This window comes from Phasianus colchicus, chromosome 1, assembly GCF_987193195.1.
Source record: "Phasianus colchicus chromosome 1, bPhaCol1.hap1.1, whole genome shotgun sequence".
Lineage (NCBI taxonomy): Eukaryota > Metazoa > Chordata > Aves > Galliformes > Phasianidae > Phasianus > Phasianus colchicus.
The window spans coordinates 87,161,438-87,180,817 of NC_143436.1; the positions used below are offsets into that span (position 1 = coordinate 87,161,438).

At 35.8% G+C, this 19,380-nt stretch overlaps 1 protein-coding gene across 23 annotated transcripts in view; it reads right to left on the reverse strand.

Annotated features, from left to right (window-relative positions):
* The window catches only part of ABI3BP (ABI family member 3 binding protein), a 158,039-nt gene that overhangs the window by 59,421 nt on the left and 79,238 nt on the right, over nt 1–19,380 (reverse strand). For 19 of the 23 annotated variants that reach the window (XM_090151512.1, XM_090151472.1, XM_090151467.1 and 16 more), the window contains exons 10-18: nt 17,632–17,709; nt 12,659–12,733; nt 10,592–10,657; nt 10,036–10,110; nt 8,733–8,801; nt 7,397–7,471; nt 5,268–5,330; nt 4,608–4,673; nt 4,117–4,182 (exon numbers count right to left, since the gene is read on the reverse strand). In XM_090151512.1, coding sequence (XP_090007638.1) covers nt 4,117–4,182; nt 4,608–4,673; nt 5,268–5,330; nt 7,397–7,471; nt 8,733–8,801; nt 10,036–10,110; nt 10,592–10,657; nt 12,659–12,733; nt 17,632–17,709 — 633 coding nt within the window. Of the gene's footprint in view, nt 1–4,116; nt 4,183–4,607; nt 4,674–5,267; nt 5,331–7,396; nt 7,472–8,732; nt 8,802–10,035; nt 10,111–10,591; nt 10,658–12,658; nt 12,734–14,021; nt 14,100–17,631; nt 17,710–19,380 lie in introns of all 23 variants that reach the window. The other 4 variants (XM_090151557.1, XM_090151477.1, XM_090151532.1 and 1 more) reach the window with 4 other exon arrangements.

Consider the following 19,380-nt stretch of genomic DNA (forward strand, 5'->3'; position numbering starts at 1 on the left):
GAGGAGTTAACAGAATTATATGGTATTTACATATCACATGCTCTCTGGTTTCCTTGGAGAGAAGAGATGTGAATTTCAGGACTGGTCCCTGGGTAGCTAAGATCAAATATGAAAACAATCTTGAAAACTTAAATGAAGTTAGTCTTCAAATGAAGAAGCCCTTGGCCTCATGTCAGCAAAGCCAAAAGTCTGCATTTCCTTAAGGTTTCCTGTATACACATTATTAAGCAGTATTTGTGATAGCCTACTCTGTTCTTTGTATTTATTTATTTTTATACACACTCTAATTTTGATGCACTTACTACAAAGGCAGCTGTTTGCATATGATTTTAAAATTTCATATAGCATGCTTTCACATTAGGAATTAGGCATAAAATGATGAATCACGGCTAAATTCCACCTAAAAACATCATTTCAAGCACACAAGTTGGAAACCCTACACAATTGGCCCAGTGAAAAACCTGTAGACATCCTCTAGGCAAAGAGATGGAGTAAATACAAGAAGCACTATTTTTGTTTGTACACCAAAGCAGACACAATATGCACATTAAATCCTGTTAGCCTGCATTTTTAAATGCGTTCCAGCTTCACTGCCCAATACAAGCATGTAATATCAACCTAAAACAGCATCACAGAATCAAAAACACCCACCATAACTGGGGGCAGTAGGGACATCCAGTATGTCAGATTTTGTAAAAAAAAAAAAAAATCCGTACAAATCAAATAGTGATTAAAGAAGAAAAGGGACTATATCACCATTACCAACTTTTGTTTGCAACAAATGTGATATTATGGAATTTGGATGAACAAATATTTCCAATTCAGCACTATTAACAGCTGCAGAGGAAAAACACAAATAAATCAGAGATACGTCTGCATGTTGATGCCTTTTTCATTCAAGCAAACTAAGCAACCAGAATTCACTCTATCTTCACTTATTTGCTGCATCCTCTAGACTTTTACCTTTTACTCACTTTTGCTGGTACCCTCTGTACCACTCTAGTGGGTATACACCATATTTTTTTGAAGCACAAAAATGTACTTGTCTACTTGTACGTTGTAGTTTGTTGTTCTACTGTGAAAAATTTTCTAGCGTTTCTCTTTTTGGCACAGTCACATTTTTGATTAACAAAAATGAAAAGATCCTTTCCTGAATAATTGTGGTTCTCCATCACGCAACTATACAATTGATTAGTCCTGCATATGGCAAATGATTGTCCTTGAGGAAGCATATCCTACCCTCCTATGTCTCCCAGCTTGGTGTCATTTACCAAGCCAAATACTCATTGATTCCATTTTGTCAGCTGTATCATTAAGAAAATAATTGACTAATACTGGGCTTAGGTCTTTCTCCCACAAAATCCACTTAAACATATCTTTCTTATTTGACAACCATGTAAAGCCACTATCATTCCACATGATTTTTTTCTGTATGTTCATCTACACTACGCAGCCTGGTTTGTGAAAATTTTCTGTGAAACAACATAATAAAATCTAGTACTGTTATATAAAATTAATTTCAGTGGTTTCTCGTCTACATCATTAAGTCTACTGCAACCTTCCCTGGTAGAAAGCTGCATTGATTTATCTTTAATATTCTCTTTATAAAGTAATGGAATAGTAAAACATGAATACAGTTTTTTTATAAAATGTCTAAGTAAGTTTTCAAGACATATAACCAAATAAGGCTGATGGCACTTTGAGGATACTATTTTTTTGAGATGTTTGAAATCTTGAGAAAGTGGGCTATATTCCATCATTTCATCATAAGCTGAAAAGAGAATATAGGTGTGGAGTGAGGTGAGCTCACAAAACTAGACAGTTTACATTGCCTTACTAGCAGTATGCAGTTCATGATGATGTAGAAGGCAGGCTAGACAGCAGATAGTCTTCAGAATAGTTAAGGCATGACACGTTTTTTTAATAAAAGGACTTGGGTCATACAACTATATAGTTGTCATGTGATTAAAAATTTTATCCTACACTTTCTCTTCTCATTTCTAAAATGTATACAATCAGAGCAGTATCTTAAAAAATTTAAAGAAATTGTTGGCAAATATATGACTGTATATGTTTGTAACAATGGTATGGGAAGTTACACAGAAGTTGATATAAAAGATTTAATAAAAAGCTTACTGCAGACATTTGGCAGCCAGTATGCTTAAGTAAGTTTCTGACTGATGCCAAAGTAACATAAATAATTATTGAATCTATTCTATTTAACCAGCATTGTCCTTGTATTTGTCATAAAAGACAAAAAAAGTTCTGTAGTTGGTTTCTGGATAGCTAACATCAAATGAGAAAAGACAGTGAAGCAGGTTGTTTCTAGAAGACAAGGTATCAAAGGTAGGGTTACCCTTTTTGCTGATGGTTAAATTCATAACCAAGCCCGGTATAGTATTTTCACCCAGCTGCCATAAAGATAATTTAATATAAATACTGAAAAAGATCATTCTTTAGTGGAAAACAGCTTAAAAACATATTTAAGTTGTTGTGACTACATTTTAGTGAAAAAATAGACAAAAAAAAAGAGATTATAATCTGACTTTCCGCAGGAAATATTACGCAGCCAGCATGAAAGAAACATGGACTGACTATGGATAGTGGTATATGAAAAACTGAAAAGTAGTGCTCCTGTTGCTAGGAAAACTCATGACCTTTTCAAGTTAAATAACAAGTAATAAGAAGCCTAAACTGTCCGATTCTTTACATTGAGGGATAAAGCTATGGTAGTTCTGACAAAACACACCACAGAGAGCAATAAAGCCACACCTGACTACATGTTGAAATTTTTCCATCTAATGAAGATAGCTTTATGTGACTGAAATGACCTTGGATAGAATACAGTTCCCAACTTGAAAAGGAAACAAAAACATTGCATTAATGCAGAGGCAGGATAACTGACAGTACCACCCATGGAGTATTAACACAGCTGCATCATGTTTGTATTCAGTATGAGCTCTGTAACACATAAAAGTGAAGGCTTTTCCAAATTCACTGATGACAAGAAACTAAAAGAACACTGACATATAAAAAGGAGAAAACAATGTAAAAAAAGATCTAGGCAATATCACAAGGCAGAGAAACAAATATTGTCAGCAGAGACAAACATATACATTTTACGATTTCAAATAAGTTTACCTTACACTCAATTTCAAATTTCTAGGATTCACACACTGCTTACGAAATGCTTAATAACCCCAAGGGTCAGGATACTGCCAGCTCACATGCCCAGACCTCTACACCTGACAATACTATAGAATTAGCCACCACAAGCTACTCCCACACTGTCACCAAATGTCACAGCCAGTGCCTTCAGCAAACACCAATTTTCACAGACAGCACTTTCACCTCCACATGGATGTGCCACTCAAAGCAGGCTCAAAATAAGTTCCCCTAAAAACACAACAACATCTGGGGAAAAAATTTCCATTTTGCTCCATTTCTAGACTGGCAAAAACCATGAACAGACAAGGCCAGCGTCACCATCAGGTCTCTCAAAGCCAGAAGGCACGTGCTGCGCTTCACCAAAAGGTGAGAAGAGGCAGCGTCTTTCAAGCCCTAGTGCGACCTCAACAGCAGCAGAAAAGCAGAGCATTCCTTTCCAGGTGGTGACAGCATCTCAGCATGCACAGCGGACAGCTGACCACCTGGAAAGTCAGTGGAGAAGAACACGACAGCTGCGCCCTTGGAAAAGGAAACAAAAGGGCAGCAGAACTGCAGTGCCGCCATCTTGCACTGGCCTGAATCCACACAGAAGGAGCTGGTTTCTGAGCAGCGATGTCTCATTTGCGTGCAGCTCACCAGGGAAGGCTGCTCCCAGGATGAAAGGGAGCAGTGAAATGGTACCAAAGGCAAGGTACAATAATACACCCTCTAAAGAAGCTGTCATTCGGTCCCCACAGATTGTGCTGGCAAGCAATGAATAAAGCATGAGTTCAAACAATGCAACTGCGTAACAAGTGTGGCGGGTGTTTCTGCAAGCCAAGGCTCACCAACAAATCTTCAGATGCTCCAAGAAACATGAGAATGATGCTGGGTGTGTTGGGGCATGGAGTGGAAATGGAAGCGAGAGAAGCAAGAGAGAAGAGAAAAAGGAGGATGTTTGCAAGTTACCAATCACAGTTTGCTGGGTCGTCAGGGAGGAAGGAGTGGTGGATTTCAGCCTTGGTCTCCGGGTAGCTAAGATCAAACACAGAAATCACCTTCTCAGAAACCAGCTCCTCACACTGGCTGTAGTCACACGAGTGATATCAAGATGCAGCCATACACACGCAGACCGAGCCTGGCTCAAAGCAGGCTTCCATTACACACACGTTACAGCATTACTTCCCCCCACATGATGCAACCCTGTCGTCCAAGGGCTACACGTATGCCCAAGAGAACAGAGTAAATCTAAGAATGCATGAAGCCTGTAGGGTAGGCAACCTCCCAGAAGGGATCAGAAAGATTAGAAATGGAGCAATGTCGACTCAAGAGCCAAAAGAGACCGGCAGCATCACAGGCCCCTTTCTCGGGACGGTAAGCATGTGAAACGGGCTCACGTCTGCAGAAAAAAAAGCACTGCACGAATGCTCAGAGCAGGGAGGGAACTGCAGGTTATTTACCCTTCATAGTCCTCATGGCTTTCGGTGAAGCAGTTGAGGTGGAGTCCGGGCCCCGTCTCTGGGTTGCTACGATCAGACAGGGAAATGATCTTGAGATACCTACGCAATCTTCCCCAAACAGGCCACATAGGAGGCCTCACCATTCCCCGTTACACCTGAGAATCCCAGTTCTCCCTTTGCGTTAGTCTCCAGGCCAATGAGTAACATGCCTACTCAGCCAACTAGAACTCAAGGGCTCAAGCTACTGAAACAAACAAGGAAAAAAGAATAACTGGTGTCCCGTAAGGAAGTTCTGGGACACCTATCCCGTGTCTTTAAGCAACACCTGTGGAGCAGTAAGGGTACGCTTCTGACATATTGGAAAACTGCATTCTAGAAAGTAGTTTCAGAACAACAACAACAACAAAAACGCATGGAGAGACACACAGAGAAGGAAGGCATGGCGTGATGGATTCTTTTTGTTAAATGTCCCCGCAGAAAAATGGTTTCCAGGCGATGGGAAAAGCATGGATTTAAACCACAGAATCACGTAGCTAGAGTGACAAGTGTTTCTGCAAGACAGGCTACAATAATAAACCTTGGCGTTGCTCAAAGCAGATGAAAATGATGTGAAGTAATGGAAGGGGAAAAGAAAAATCAAAAAGAAAAAATTGTATTTACCCTCCACTCTTCCTTGGATTGCAACATATGGAGAAGTAGGCTTCAGCTTTGGCCTCTGAGTAGCTAAGATCAAACCAGAGAACTGCCTTCAGATTCTAGGGATGAGCAATTTTCTTCAAAGCAGTGCCAGTATGGAGTTTTCAATATATGAAGGGCATATTACATTCTGCTATTTTACATTAACAGGTGCACTCATTACTGTATTATTTCACTTTTAAATTAGGGTATTTCAACTGAGTTAATATAGATTGGAAACATTTAACATTCTAGTGAACTAGGCATATCTAGCAGAAAACAGACTTGGAGAGGTTGAGAAGCTTAACAATATATTAATCTCCTTTTTATTATAAATAAGGGACTGGCCTAAATCAGTGACACAGTTGATATTACCTATTTCAAATCAGATCTTACTCTTCATTAGAATCTTCCAAAGCCTTAATTTTGCTGTTCAGTAACATTAAGCTCTGAGCTCTATTAATGCTTGCTCAATGTCTCAGCAGAGAGATGCCAGCAAACAAGTGACCAATGGCCATTTTTCTGTAGAGTTCTCAGGACATTTTTCATCCACCTATACTTGTATGGTCTGTCATCTGACAGCTCACTGAAGAACTGACTTAAGTAAACTGAATTGCTTGTACTGTAACTCTCATTCTAATTTTGCACAGAGAAAATACATAAAACTATGTAATGTGGTAGAAAATCTACTCTCTGTGTATTGCACCTCTTTGTTATACTGTTGGCCTCATTCACTTTCTAAGATAGGTAAGACTGTTGGTGAAAGCTTTCAAGCCTGCAGAAACCTGAAGAAATTGCTGGTAATAGTTATTTCTCCGGGACATTTAGACATTCCTAGCTCTTAGGAATTGAAAAATTGAGTTCAGGTCTCTTCTGCATAAAATTCTAGCAATATGCAATGAGCCACTAACCAAATCAGTAAATGTTTTTGTTTTTTTTTTCCCATGGTTTTAAACCTTGTGGGATATTAAGAGTAGCTAAAGCTTTTTCCACCAATGGACACGTTTGTTGCATATGCAATACACAAAAGGAGTAGGTTTGTATCAACCATTTGAAATAACAGGCCTGGTTATAAAATCCTTTACAGAAAAGTGAAGGACACAGTCTTGCTACTTGTTTAAAAACATTTTAAAAATTTACTTTTATATCACTTTAATATTCCACTATTTCCATTCCACTAATTCCTGAAAAATTCTAGCAGATACAACAGATCTCAAAACACTCCCAGTTACATGGGGGAGCGTGCATTCCTCAGTTAAAATGGCAAAGCAGAATCAACCCTCTATTTAACGAAACATTGCTATGACTTTTGAAAGACTGCCTACAAGTCAGAAGTACACTGAAGAATGATATCATTATCAGCTGAGATTGGAAGCATTTCTGACACGCTGCTTTGGATCTTGAAGAAAGAGGCTTAGTTTCATCTAAATCTGAAAAGGTAATTGTCTGCTAATAGGTTTATTTACCTCAGATCTACTACATAGAGGACATGACTCAGCAGACAAAATTTGCAATGCTAAAATAAACGCAGAAAGAAATCTGCTTGCAAGCTAGCCAGGAATGAGAATGTCTCACAAACTGTTGGTTGGTGAGCACGTCAGTGTAGAAAAATATCACTTAATTAATCATTTTACCAAGAATTCTTACTATTGTTTAAGAGTCTTAAAACATGTATTAAGATTCACAGGTAGTAAGATAACACCTTTTGATCCAGAAGGCAGACAGTGTGACAGCTAATATAAAGCCAGTCAAAATAACCTTTTCACGGAAATATTACACAGAAATGTATGTTAAGCCCCTCATTACCTTCCACAGTTAAGTGGTCTTAGCATAGGGAAAAAAAAACAACATTGAGAAAGGTAGGCCCACAGCTGGCAAGCTCAATAATGAGAAAACCAAAATCAACCAACTAAAACCCATCCCAAGGACTCTATCCCCCATCTATAAAGACGAATGACAAGTGCAGATGAGAATCTGGTTAACTGCAGAAATAAATGGTATGAATTACTGGGACAGTGACAACTAAAGCAAGGGAAATGTTCCAAAAACAGCAGTAAGGATAAAAATGGAAAGTAAGACGTTAAAACTAAAGCAAGTCAACGCATCAATTTTACCCAGTGCTGTTTCTAACAAATGCCGTTCTGTGGTAATTACAGGCATGGTTATCTCCAAATCAGCAGTATATTCAGCTGCAGGAAAAAAATGCAAATATATCTGAGAAAGAGTTGCTTGTAAATAAATTAAAGGGTTAGAACTGAAGAAAAGAGAGGAATTTCAACATCCACTGCTCTGTAGAAGTCAAAATGTGGTTTGTTTTGTGTTTTTTTTTTTAAATGAACCTTGTTTTAGTTTGAGTATTTTAAATAACTATATGGCTAAATGCATTTTCTTATTTGCCTATATGTGAGAATATCTACAAAGGAGCTGAAAATCTATCTATCTATCTATTAAACTATATATAGATTTGCCTTAAATAGCATCTGAAAAAAAATGGGCCCACAATTTATACCATATCTTTCCATGAAGATAAGAAATCTTCATAAACTCTGGAAAAATAACTGTAGGTTCAGGAGATAAAAGTTTCTCTAGTCCACTTCATTAAGACACTTATCTCTATGCAGTTTCTCAAATTGTGTTCAACTCAACCTGTGCGCACCTGCTCCATATAAAATAATTAACTAATTTGATTTAAAACCATTACCTGGGACTAGGAGGCTTTAGTATTTTGCACCAAGTCTGAACTTCCAAAAGCTGTATTGGGGTGCCAGAATCCAGCTTATTATACAGCAAAGAACTTAAAATACAGCTTTATTACTGTAATTTTGCAACAATCAACTGCTTCCTTTTCCCTTACCTCCTTCTATCTCTTTCTCATTGCTTTCACTTCTCATGCATATACATGCTCATGTTCAAACAAAGGCTAAAAATACCAAGCACCATTACATACCAAAAGCTTCAGGAAAGTAGAACACCCATCCCTACAGCTGTAGTCCACAGTATAGCTACATTAGAAAGGTCTGGACTGAAATGTGTTTACTTGCTGTTTTTATGTCAACGTACAGGAAAAATCACAAATCACAGCAAAATTTGTATAGGAAAATGTACACTGACAGAAAGAAAGTGAGAAAGAAAGCAGATTTATCATCAGAAAGTATATCTTAGTTGACAGTAACAATCTTCCACCTTGCAAAATTTACATCTTCTCTTGATGAATTTATGAGATCAATACTGCCCTTATTCAGCTGTGTGCTAGTTGCAGTCTTGCTTTTCATCTGGGTTGTGCTTGGTCCCAGGAATTATGACACTATTATAGGATTTGAAGAACTAACACATACTGCAACATCAATACAGGCAGTATAGAATAATTGTCTAAATCACTAATAGTAGTAAAATTTCAGCACAAAAAAGTCATTAAAAATATGCTTCTAAAATAATATTAGTGTAATTTACCAGCATCTGTCATTTCTGAAGCTGTAAAAGTTTGAGGAGTAGAAGTAATATGAAGAAAGCCACGGGAAGCTGGAAAATAAAAACACAAATCATGTCGCATTATTTTAAAATGACAAGAACCATCTCCAGCAGCGCCATCTTTTATGAGCTGAAGAAACTTTTAGCTAGTATTTAACAAATTAAGTCTTCCAAAAAGGTAGACTCAAGTGTACTATAATCAATTGTGACTTAAAAACAATTGTATTTATTTCCAAAATGATTATTATTAATGCACAGATGTATAATGCTACTGATGATCAAACTGTCATCAGAATCACACAAGAAGTTCTGAGCTTATATGGAGAAGAAGAAAGAGAACAAATTGAATAAAAATTAGAAGATTGGTATGGTATAGAATCTTTGTCTAGAATTTCAAGGATCAAGCAGGAGGATGTCCTGGTGCTGAAACTGGAGAAGGAGAAAGAAAAGATGACAAAGCAAGAATGAAACACAGGAACTGTCTTTTGTCAGGCATGTGAATGGCTGACATTTCCAGGTGATCTTCCCTTTAGTAATGGATTTCGTCCAAAAACATATGCATCTGGCGTTACACTGTTGGCATGTTAGAGAAGTGAAATCTTTCAGCTGGCTCTTTATACACTTGTTTCTTTTGGATAACTGGCAGTGGCCCCACATAAAAAAAACCACCCTATTCTTACACCCAAATTTCCTCATTTTTAAAATAGGAGTAGTATATTTGGAGATATTTTCTATACATCAAGTAGCCAATTTACTCAGAGTGTAGTGAGATCCTGACACAGGCTGCCCAGAGAAGCTGTGGATGCCCCATTCCTGGAACCATTCAAAGCCAGCTGGATAGGGTCAGGGGCAGCCTGAGTTGGTGGGTGGCAGCCCTGCCCAGGGCAGGGGCTTGGAGCTAGATGATCTTTACAGTCCTTTCCAACCCAAGGCATTCTATAATTCAATGAACGTCTCAGTTTTCAGTAACATGTTTTTATAGTTCCAGTTCTGAGATCTGGGTGTTTAGGAATTGGCATGTCTACATTCATATATGAAGGCTAAAGGAAAGCCTATGCTTTCAAAACAACCAATCAAATAAACAACAAAACTCATCCACAAACCAGTAGCTCAATTATAATTTCATATAAAAGTTCATAAAGAAACCTGTAATTTGATATAACACTTCCATATCTGTAGTTATTCTTCATTATGTCAAACTGAACAAACTGTTTAATGAGAGGCAGTATGTCTTTTCTGAAAATTCCTAACTGTCAAGAGAATTAATCTGATGAGAAATCATTACCAGATTTTGTGGGTTGCACTTCTGTGGTACCAGATGTTTTGGATCTTGACGAAATAGGCTGCGTTTCATCAAAAGCTGAAAAAAGAATCTGAGCTTAAACTGCTGAGACCTGTGACTTAATGAGTTAGCATAAGACATCTTTGTGAAGGCTGTGAAATTCCAGATGATGCTAATGCAAAGCATTACAGATGAAAAGTAAGGCGCAAGACGACTGTGTAATGACAACAGGAGATGATGGCTCACAATACAGTCTTCAGACCTTGCAGTAAGAGTCCCACATGCCAAAAAGAATGGAATTTTACCTTATTAAATTTTGGAAGATAAGAGATGCAGCTTTACAAAAAGAAGTGAGAAAAGAATAAGATTTGACAATGTCGTCTTTATGTGGTCAGTTTTTAAGCCAGTAACAAATGTCTTTTTCAGATGATTACACAGACAAAAGCAGCTTGATGTGAGTGCTGGTAGCCAAGATTCTAAAGGAGATCTTAAAATTACCATTTGCAGATCTAATTGATACAAATATAATGGAAAAATATGGAAATAATCCACGGATTACCTATCTCCATCTCTCTGGTATCTGCTGAAGGTAGAGATACAGATTTCAAGGTTGGACTCTGAGTAGCTAAGAGCAAACATGAAAAAAAATTAAGATATCCAGGCAAATAGTCGTCTTGTAAACGGCATGAAATTTAATTTTAGCTGTAACTATTAAGTTTTTATTTAGTTTGAATTTTTGTTCTCACAATTGTTTTTTACAGTATGCAAACTTTAGCATAAATCCAATCAGGTTTCTACACACAACCAAAAAGCTATAACCCAAACAAACAAACTTGAGGTAGCATTTGCAAGCGTGTCTCAACTGGTTCCTATTATATTATACAGAACTATTTTTAAGAAAGGTGTAATTGGAAATGATGAAAGAAGTATGAAAGATGAAGTCAGTGAAATAACCATGAAAGTGAGAAAACAGGATCTTCAATTAGTTGTGATGTAATGAATAGTAGTACAAGACCTTAAAATTATTTCACTTAGAACTATAGGTGATTTCAAGAAAGCTTGTGTGCTTTAATGGAAACAAGAAATCAAGTTGGAATTGGGTATTCTTACCTAAAGGCTAACATGAGTGAGCTTCCATCATGTGTGGGTTTTACAGTAAGAAATAAGAAACAGATCCTATGAAACCATGCGTACAAGCCCCTAGTAACACTTCTTTCCCATTAAAACAAAAAGCTGCAATTGTCACTAATGCTCACTTAGGTTATAATGTATATGAAAGACAAAAATTCCATCTGCATTTTTAATTCCTCCTTAAAAGTACGATTTTATTTTTTTTTTAAGTAGCTACACCAGGATTTTAAAGCTAATCTTCTCTGAGATTGAGAAAAATATTCAAATAAAAAGGTGTAGGGCTCAGTCTGAATGCAGACAATATGAATTCATGACCAAAAAAGGAACAGACTTTTGTTTCATATATTGAATCTGCTTTCTCATTTACCTTTAACCAACAGATCACATTAATAAATATTATTTCTGGTTACTATGTACTGATTTCGATAGAGCAGAAAACAATACAAACAAGCCTTATGATTCATAACTTTGGCCAACAAAAGCTTCCTTTGATTCTTTTACATATAGTAAGAGCTATGAGAGATCTCCCAAAGGCATCAGAAGAGTGGAGCTATGTTAACAAAGCTATCTTTTCAGAAATGTTTGAATTCAAAATACACTGACCACACAAAAATTTTATAAAATAGTGGGAGATGTCTCCCTCTGGTACAATCTTGATAGAAAAATAAAGGAAAACGTCTTCTGAGGAACTAGGACAGAATACAGGTCATGCACTTTAGCTTCAATAACTAAGTTTTCTTTTTTTTTTCCACTGATTTCGTGACCTGAGGTGATCACAACATGCTGAGGCACAGTGCAGAGAAATTTCCTGCAAATGACTCCTGCTGTCAGTCTCACAGAGTACCTCTGAGTTCAGCACTGAGTTCACTGGGAGCACAGATGCTCCACATGATCCAATGTCAGGGTCCAACCTCACATAATTAAATCTCAGGTTTTGCTACGTGGCAGAAATGGAACACATGAGAACTTGAATTTAACGTGTATTTTGGCTCAACTGTTATCATTTTACCTCTACTACTGATAGAAACATAGGATTATATTATTCTCTAGTAAGCAAAAATACTTCCTATCCATTGTAATTTTCAGGCTTTAAACAACAATTCTGTCAAATTTGTTTGTAAAATGTTAAAAGGACTTTTTATTTTTAATGCTACCTCTAGCTACATTTAACCAAACTTACTTCAATACAGTGAAAATAAATATGAATCTCTATCCCTTCAAGCACATTTGAAAAAGAGCTGTCAAATATTGCAATTAAGCAACAGCAAATTCTTCATTTAGAAGCATGAATTCAGAGCAACCTGCCACTGGAATAAAACAAAAATAGACTGAGAATGAAAGATGTGACCTGCAAATTTTGGGAAAAAACTAATGGTTGCAATAATTTACATACAAAATATTATTGCAGTTGAAGTGTTAAAAACAAACAAAAAAAGTAGGTAATTCAGATTATTTTACACAGAAGTTTGCTCAAATTTACAAACAAAATAATTACCAAGTTCTGTCAATGGACTTTTTGGAGCATCAAAGATTCTGGTTCCAGAAGGAAGTGGATGTATTTCATTAGAAGCTATGATAAAAGAAATAATCAAGGCTTTATTTAATACAGACTAGTATGGGACTATATTTTGACTTCTAAGCATTCTGGAAACCAATGATGTTTATCAATAACAACAATAAAGAGTTCCATCCTGGGGAAAAAAACAAAACAACATATGCAATTTTGCCACTTAAAAAGATGTGTGGAATCTGCATAAAATCATAATTTCCCATTATCATAATATTAAGAACCACCAATTAGAGGAAGCCAGTAATAAAAATCCATCTGTAACTATGATCACCTAGTTTGAAATTAAGCAGTGACGCACCTTGATTCACTTTCATATCTCCATTTTAAAAGGCATGTTAGGAAACAGGCAAGTTAATTATGGTTAAAAGGTGATTAAATGCAAGTTTGAAAGTGAGATTGATGTTTTAACTTCAGTATGTTCAGGAAACCTGCTTGCAACTGTAATTGACAAAAGAGAGGATGACATTATCATGAATCAATAGGAATACATAAAAACAACATTATTGAGAAGAACTAAGAATCCTCTTCATGTGGAACATCTGTATCTCTGTGCTGGAAAAAGCTCACTCATCTCCTTTAACACTCGTCATCCTATATTTATGCCATTTTTGATTTAGAAAATCTAATCAAAATTAAATATGTGTATACATATATAGCCAGAAGTTTGTATTCATAATTTTGCACAGTTTTGGGATTAAAATAAAGGCAACAAAACCAACACTGGAGAACTTAGAATTCTGAATGCCAGAAGAAACATAAGAAATCTTTCAAGTAATGAGAGATTTCAAAAAACAAAAACAAAAAACCCAAACATTACAGCTCTTTATTTTTTCTCCAAGTCAAATACAAATGCATGTCATATGCAATAAAAAAAATATTCCTTTTATATCATTGTTGAGGTTATCTAAATGAATCTGTTATCAAAGGAAAATCATTGAGTTTGCAAGTTTCATTCTATCACTAAAATCATTTTACTGATGGAATTTTTATCTGATATGAGTTACTCAGATCACATACAGAGAAAGCAATACTTTGAAAAACAAGATTGAAACACCCAGTCAAAACTGCCAGCAATAATCATGCATAACAGACACGGCTCAGCCAGTGCTGGATCCATTCTGCTTTACATTTCATCTGTGAGATGCTGGAAGCACAAAGGGAACAAAAAATTTTAATTAGGACTTCCTTTGATGCTGCTCAGTAGAAGGGCTGTAGTAGAAAATTCATCTGAAAATGAAAAAAATACATTTACTGTATATAGAAGGTAAAAAGTGGCAAAATTAGTTACCCAATATGTTTTGAGTTTGCATTTCGGGTTTAGGCGTTGATTTAAATTCCTTAGGTCCATGTTTTTTCTCAGCCTGAGCTAGAAAAAAAGAAGCTTTATTTAATTTTGAATCCCTCTATGCTTTTCTGTTCATCTACTGCCCAAAGCCCACTGCTTTTTTAACCACAATTCTATGTCAGCTGATTGGCATTTTTTTTTGCAGCAGCTTAGTTTCATCATAATTCATTTATATCTTCACTTGTGAATTCCATAAGTATTGGGTTAATTTTGTGGCAGTTTTACATAAGCAAAAGGAAAACGTTAGTCAAAAAGACTTAGAAACTCGAACAGTACTGCTACAGGCTCCCAAGTTTCATTCATAGAACACAGAATAACAGAATTGTTACTTCACACAATATATTTACAAATATTTTCTCTCCCATTCTGGATTTTTTAAATCATTCTAATACAAAAATTATCAGAATAAAATAAAAAAAAAAGAATAAAGATTCCCCTGTAATACCTTAGTCTTTCATTTTATCCAGTGATAGCAATATAGCAGTCTTTTGACTTTTACTCTTTCTTCTACTTCTACACCTTCACAGTAAAGCATGGGCAGCTAATCAAACAGCCATTCTGTACCTATACTGAATTGCTAACTATATTTTAATACACTAGTGCATAATTATACTCCCTATTTTGCATAGCATTTAATTCTTAAGGTATGTAAGCCAATATCACTTCTTTCTTCTATCTTGTCAGAGGTCTTTTAGTATTTAATCAATTGTAAAGGACATATGAGCAAAAATCTGAGATTATGAACCAAGAACAGTGTGGAACACAGGATGTTAAGTTCTCAGCCTTAAATGTGGTGAGAACATTAGTTCCTTCTGGAAAGCAAATTACACAGCATTTAGCACATATCGATATATACAGGGGATAGTGGTGATTAGCTTCAATATAGGATTACATTTTAGTCTTCATTTAGTTTAAGATCACTTTCATTTTGAAATGGAGTAAAAGAGAAGTTATTTTTGCTTGTTCCCCTTATTCTCCATACTTCTTTCACAACCCATTAAGCATGCTTCAGGCAAGAACAGAATGGGTAAATGTATAAGCTTATTATTTCATTTCCTTAAGAAAACATGCTTGAGTATAGCGGGATAGCTGCTACTACAGTTAGAAACTTTTTACTATTTTCTGTTTTGGAGGACAGTGTGTTTCAGTGCCTTGAAGGCTATAATCTCCATACATGCTGTTTTATTAGGACCCAATTCAGTTTCTACTAAATCAACTATAGTGTTATTACTGTCATCAGTGGAAAGAGATTTATTTCTACAGAAAAGTTAAAGCAGTTTATCTCTATGAACTCTGTGGGAGAAAATTCACCCATGAGAGACCTTGAAAGATAATAGCAGCAACAAACAAACCCCAACAAATTCCTCAGAAGTGCTTCAAAAAATACATTTCTTTCTGCTTAAATGTAACCATGCAAAAAAGGAAAATACAGATATTTAGACATCATTATGATTTCTTTTTTAAGAAGTCATTTGGTTTTCACTCACATGAAGCATGACCCTTGACAACCAAGTTAGCCGAGCATGTCTAAAACTGGGATAAAAGAAATGAGGTTCTCTGTTTCATACAGAATTTTGTAGAAATGAAATGAAGCAATTTTGTAAAAAGAGATAAAGGACACAGACACTTTAGGCCTCAAAGTTTAAAATAGGGAAAAGGAGTAATTCACTCAGAAATACTTCCGACTTTTCCCAGGAATTAGGTGAAGTGGGTTTAATAATTTCCTGGGATGGTTCAGTGGTGGCTGCAAAGCAAATGGTTAACAAAACCAAGCAAATATAGTTAGTTTGCTATTACAGCATGGAATAGAGCCAGAATCCATTTAGGTAGCATTTCTCTTGACTTTTTCATTTGTGATCTTCTTTTCCTCCCCAGTCTGAATATGCATATTGTGATGGAAGCAGTGTTCTCACTTGTTCTGATATCCCATGTGAGCACATGGGGAAGCCTTCATAGGCCAGAAGGAGGAAGAACTTGAAAAGCACAGCAACACAGAAATTGTTCCTACTAAAATTAGCCCTAGCTTGGATTCACAGGTGGTCCATTTCAATTCAAGTCTGTAGTCTGTTCTCTATTTCACAAATCTACCCTGATATATTTCTGGTACAACCCCTTACGAAAAGAAATAACCTGCTTTTTTTTTTTTTTCCCTTTTTTTTTCTGAATTAGATCTTCTGTGTCCTAGACAAATGCACTGATATTTCTAACCATTGGTCAGCTACAATTTCCCTGCCAAGTTAAGAAAATGTTCACACTTGATTCAACTCAGAGAATTTAAAAGTCTGTGAAAAAAAAAAATTAAAAACATTACAAAGTAGTATTCTTCTTAGAATATAATATTCCTAAGTGGAAAATATGAAGCAACAAAGAGCTTACTAACTAGTCTTTCTGTGAAAGTGCATGCCAAGGGAGGGGAGGCCTGAAATTAAGAAAACGGTGGGATTTTTGTCTGACAAACACACACAAAATAGTTACTGACCCACACAGAACAGAACACACCCTTTGGCAAAGGCTTACAGCAATGAAAGAGTGGCCCAGCTCATGCAGGCTTTCAGGTAGTTCTGCTTGCTGAAACACTCTAAGCGCCTTTATTCCCTTCTTGAATGACAGAGATCACATAGTTCCTCTTAAATAAACATTCTGATGCCTCTTCTGGCATCACTCTTTAAATGTTTCACAGCAAATAATTACTACGTCTTACTTTAAAAAAAAATCCAGTGTGATTTTCAAATTGGTAAATCCAAACAAAATATAATCAAATATATTCTAATCCTAAATCAAAATGTGTCTAAATGTTATCCTGTCTCTCAAATGCAGCCCTTGCAAAAGGCTGATGCTCAGAGCTCTCACTTCAGTTGCTTGCGCAAGTCTGGCTTAAATGCGCAACTATAAAGGTTATTTTTGCATGGACAACATGTAAACATAGATTCCACTCAGAGAACTTCTGTTTTCTTTCAAAGGATTTGCTCTCACTTCGCTGTTTCCTACTGTCATTTTCCCCTTTAAATTGAAATACCACAATCACAATGAATACATCCTTTGATGTAAATAAGCACGAAACTCCTGAATAATCTACTTCAATATTAGAACTTGGTGCTGTGATCAACAAAGATTAAACAAAAGAAACAGTCACCAAAGGAAAGGAGATATGGAAGCAAAACCACAGAAAAAGCAAGAAGTAGTAAATAAAAAAGATTCTGTTTCAGTAAAAAACTAACACTATTATAGCAATACGAACATGTGTACTTGTTTGTTTTGCCATTTTTTCACAGTTTCAAAATATCCATCAGACCACAAAGATACAATTCTAATATATAAATATCTACTAACCTAACAATTGGAGTATCTAAACCTTTGCTCCAAAATTAATCACAATATTATCTACATTTTATTCTATGTATCACTCACAGCTACTAACTCAGCTTCATTATACTTCTGTCTTCCAGCTACTGCATTTAACTGCAGAGTAAGCAATGTAAAAATGAATTTAATTTCAGTTTATATCTTTGGCAAAGATATTCAGTAGAGTTTCTGAAAATAGAACACTTATTACCTGGGAGGGACTGAGGTGAGATTTCTTGAACTTCTGGTGTTTTGGATTCAGCAGGCCATACTTGAGTTTCATTCTTACCTAAAGGGACAAAGACATTAGAGAGTTACAGCAAATCTGCATCTGCTCTTTTCCACTACAGATTCATTTCTGTCTCACTTCAGTTTGCCAAAGTAAACCAACATGGATAAATGTGGAAAGCTGAATACCTTTAGGAATCAATAAAATTCTACTACAAAGAATACAAGCATTTGCCTAAAGATGTTAAACACACATGCATTTGTAATATTGTTTTATTCCTAAAAGATACTTTGAAAATAGGATTTACAGCATAAATGTAATGCTTTCTGAGTCATTACTTTCACAGTACAAAACAGTTTTGCCTAACATTTCAACATTAAAATAGTTAAATACTTTTCAAAATTCAAAGATGTAATATAGATCTAAGGATTTTATAAGAACAGTCAAATAAGTTTTCAAATATTACAGTGACAGATGTGTGCTTGTGTTCCTTTACCTTATTTCTGTCAAGTATAGTGGTTGGACAAAATCCTTTAATTTCAACAGATATACATACATAAAAATAGTGGTTCTTGGGAACATTCATTTTGAAAAGAGTAATATCTGTGCTTTTCTATTTTCACTGAGGAAGAAGAAAATACATTTTGTGGGTGAGATATTTTCTGTTTTTCTGGGCTACAATTCTTTAAAAAACTGGTAGATTTTTGAAAAATAAGTAGAAAAAAATGGGAATTCAATAAATATGGCATTCCGGAATGCATTGTTTTGACTTTTCTAAATAATAAAGAAAGTCAGTATGTCTTTTTCTCAATCACTTTATAAATTTAAATTATATTAAATAAATGATAGCAATAACTTTCCTCTTTTACACTTTGAAATCCAGTATTCCCCTGTGTGTAAGCACATCCATGCACTTGATGTTCTCTGGTAAGGAACACACGACAAATGGAAAATAAAACATCACTTGTTTACCCTAGTTATTTTCACAAAGGTGTGCAATCTACCATGAAGAGTGGCTCCAAACTGACATCACACCAGCTCTTTTAAACAGACTAGAGCATCTAAATTTAGAAGTTCTATGCTTACCCAACTGAGAAGGTTAGACACTTCCAGGATGACTGAAACTACCTTTATATTTATTTATTTATTTATTTATTTATTTTTCTTTCTTTCTTTCTTTCTTTCTTTCTTTTTCTTTCTTTCTCTTCCTTCCTTCCTTTCTTTCTTTCTCTTCCTTCTTTCTTTCTCTCTTTCTTTTTTTTTTTTTCCACAGTCACATACTGATACTTTTATTGCACATCTACTGAACCCTACTTAGTGAACCTTTAAGTCCTGCATCCAGGCCATTGATGAACTCTTCTAAGACAACTGGCCCCAAGATTGGGGAAATTCACCAGTGGCTGCCAGCCTACTGTAATCCCATTTACTTTGATCATTTGAGCCTGACCCATCAGCCAGTTCTTCACACATTGCATTATGTTTTTGTCTAGCTATGCTGATCATTTTGTATAGAAGTATACTGTGAAGAACAGTACTGAAAGCTTTGCTGAAATCCAAATAATTCAGCTTCAGTTCACACACATTCTTACTCAAACACATTCAAATTTTACTGTGCTGTGTCTCTTTACCCTTACATGCACCCAACATCTGAACAAAAACAAGCAGTGTTCTTTTCTCACTGCAAAGCAAACCAGTCTGAGAATGTACCATGGTCAGTAATGAGGCAAGAGA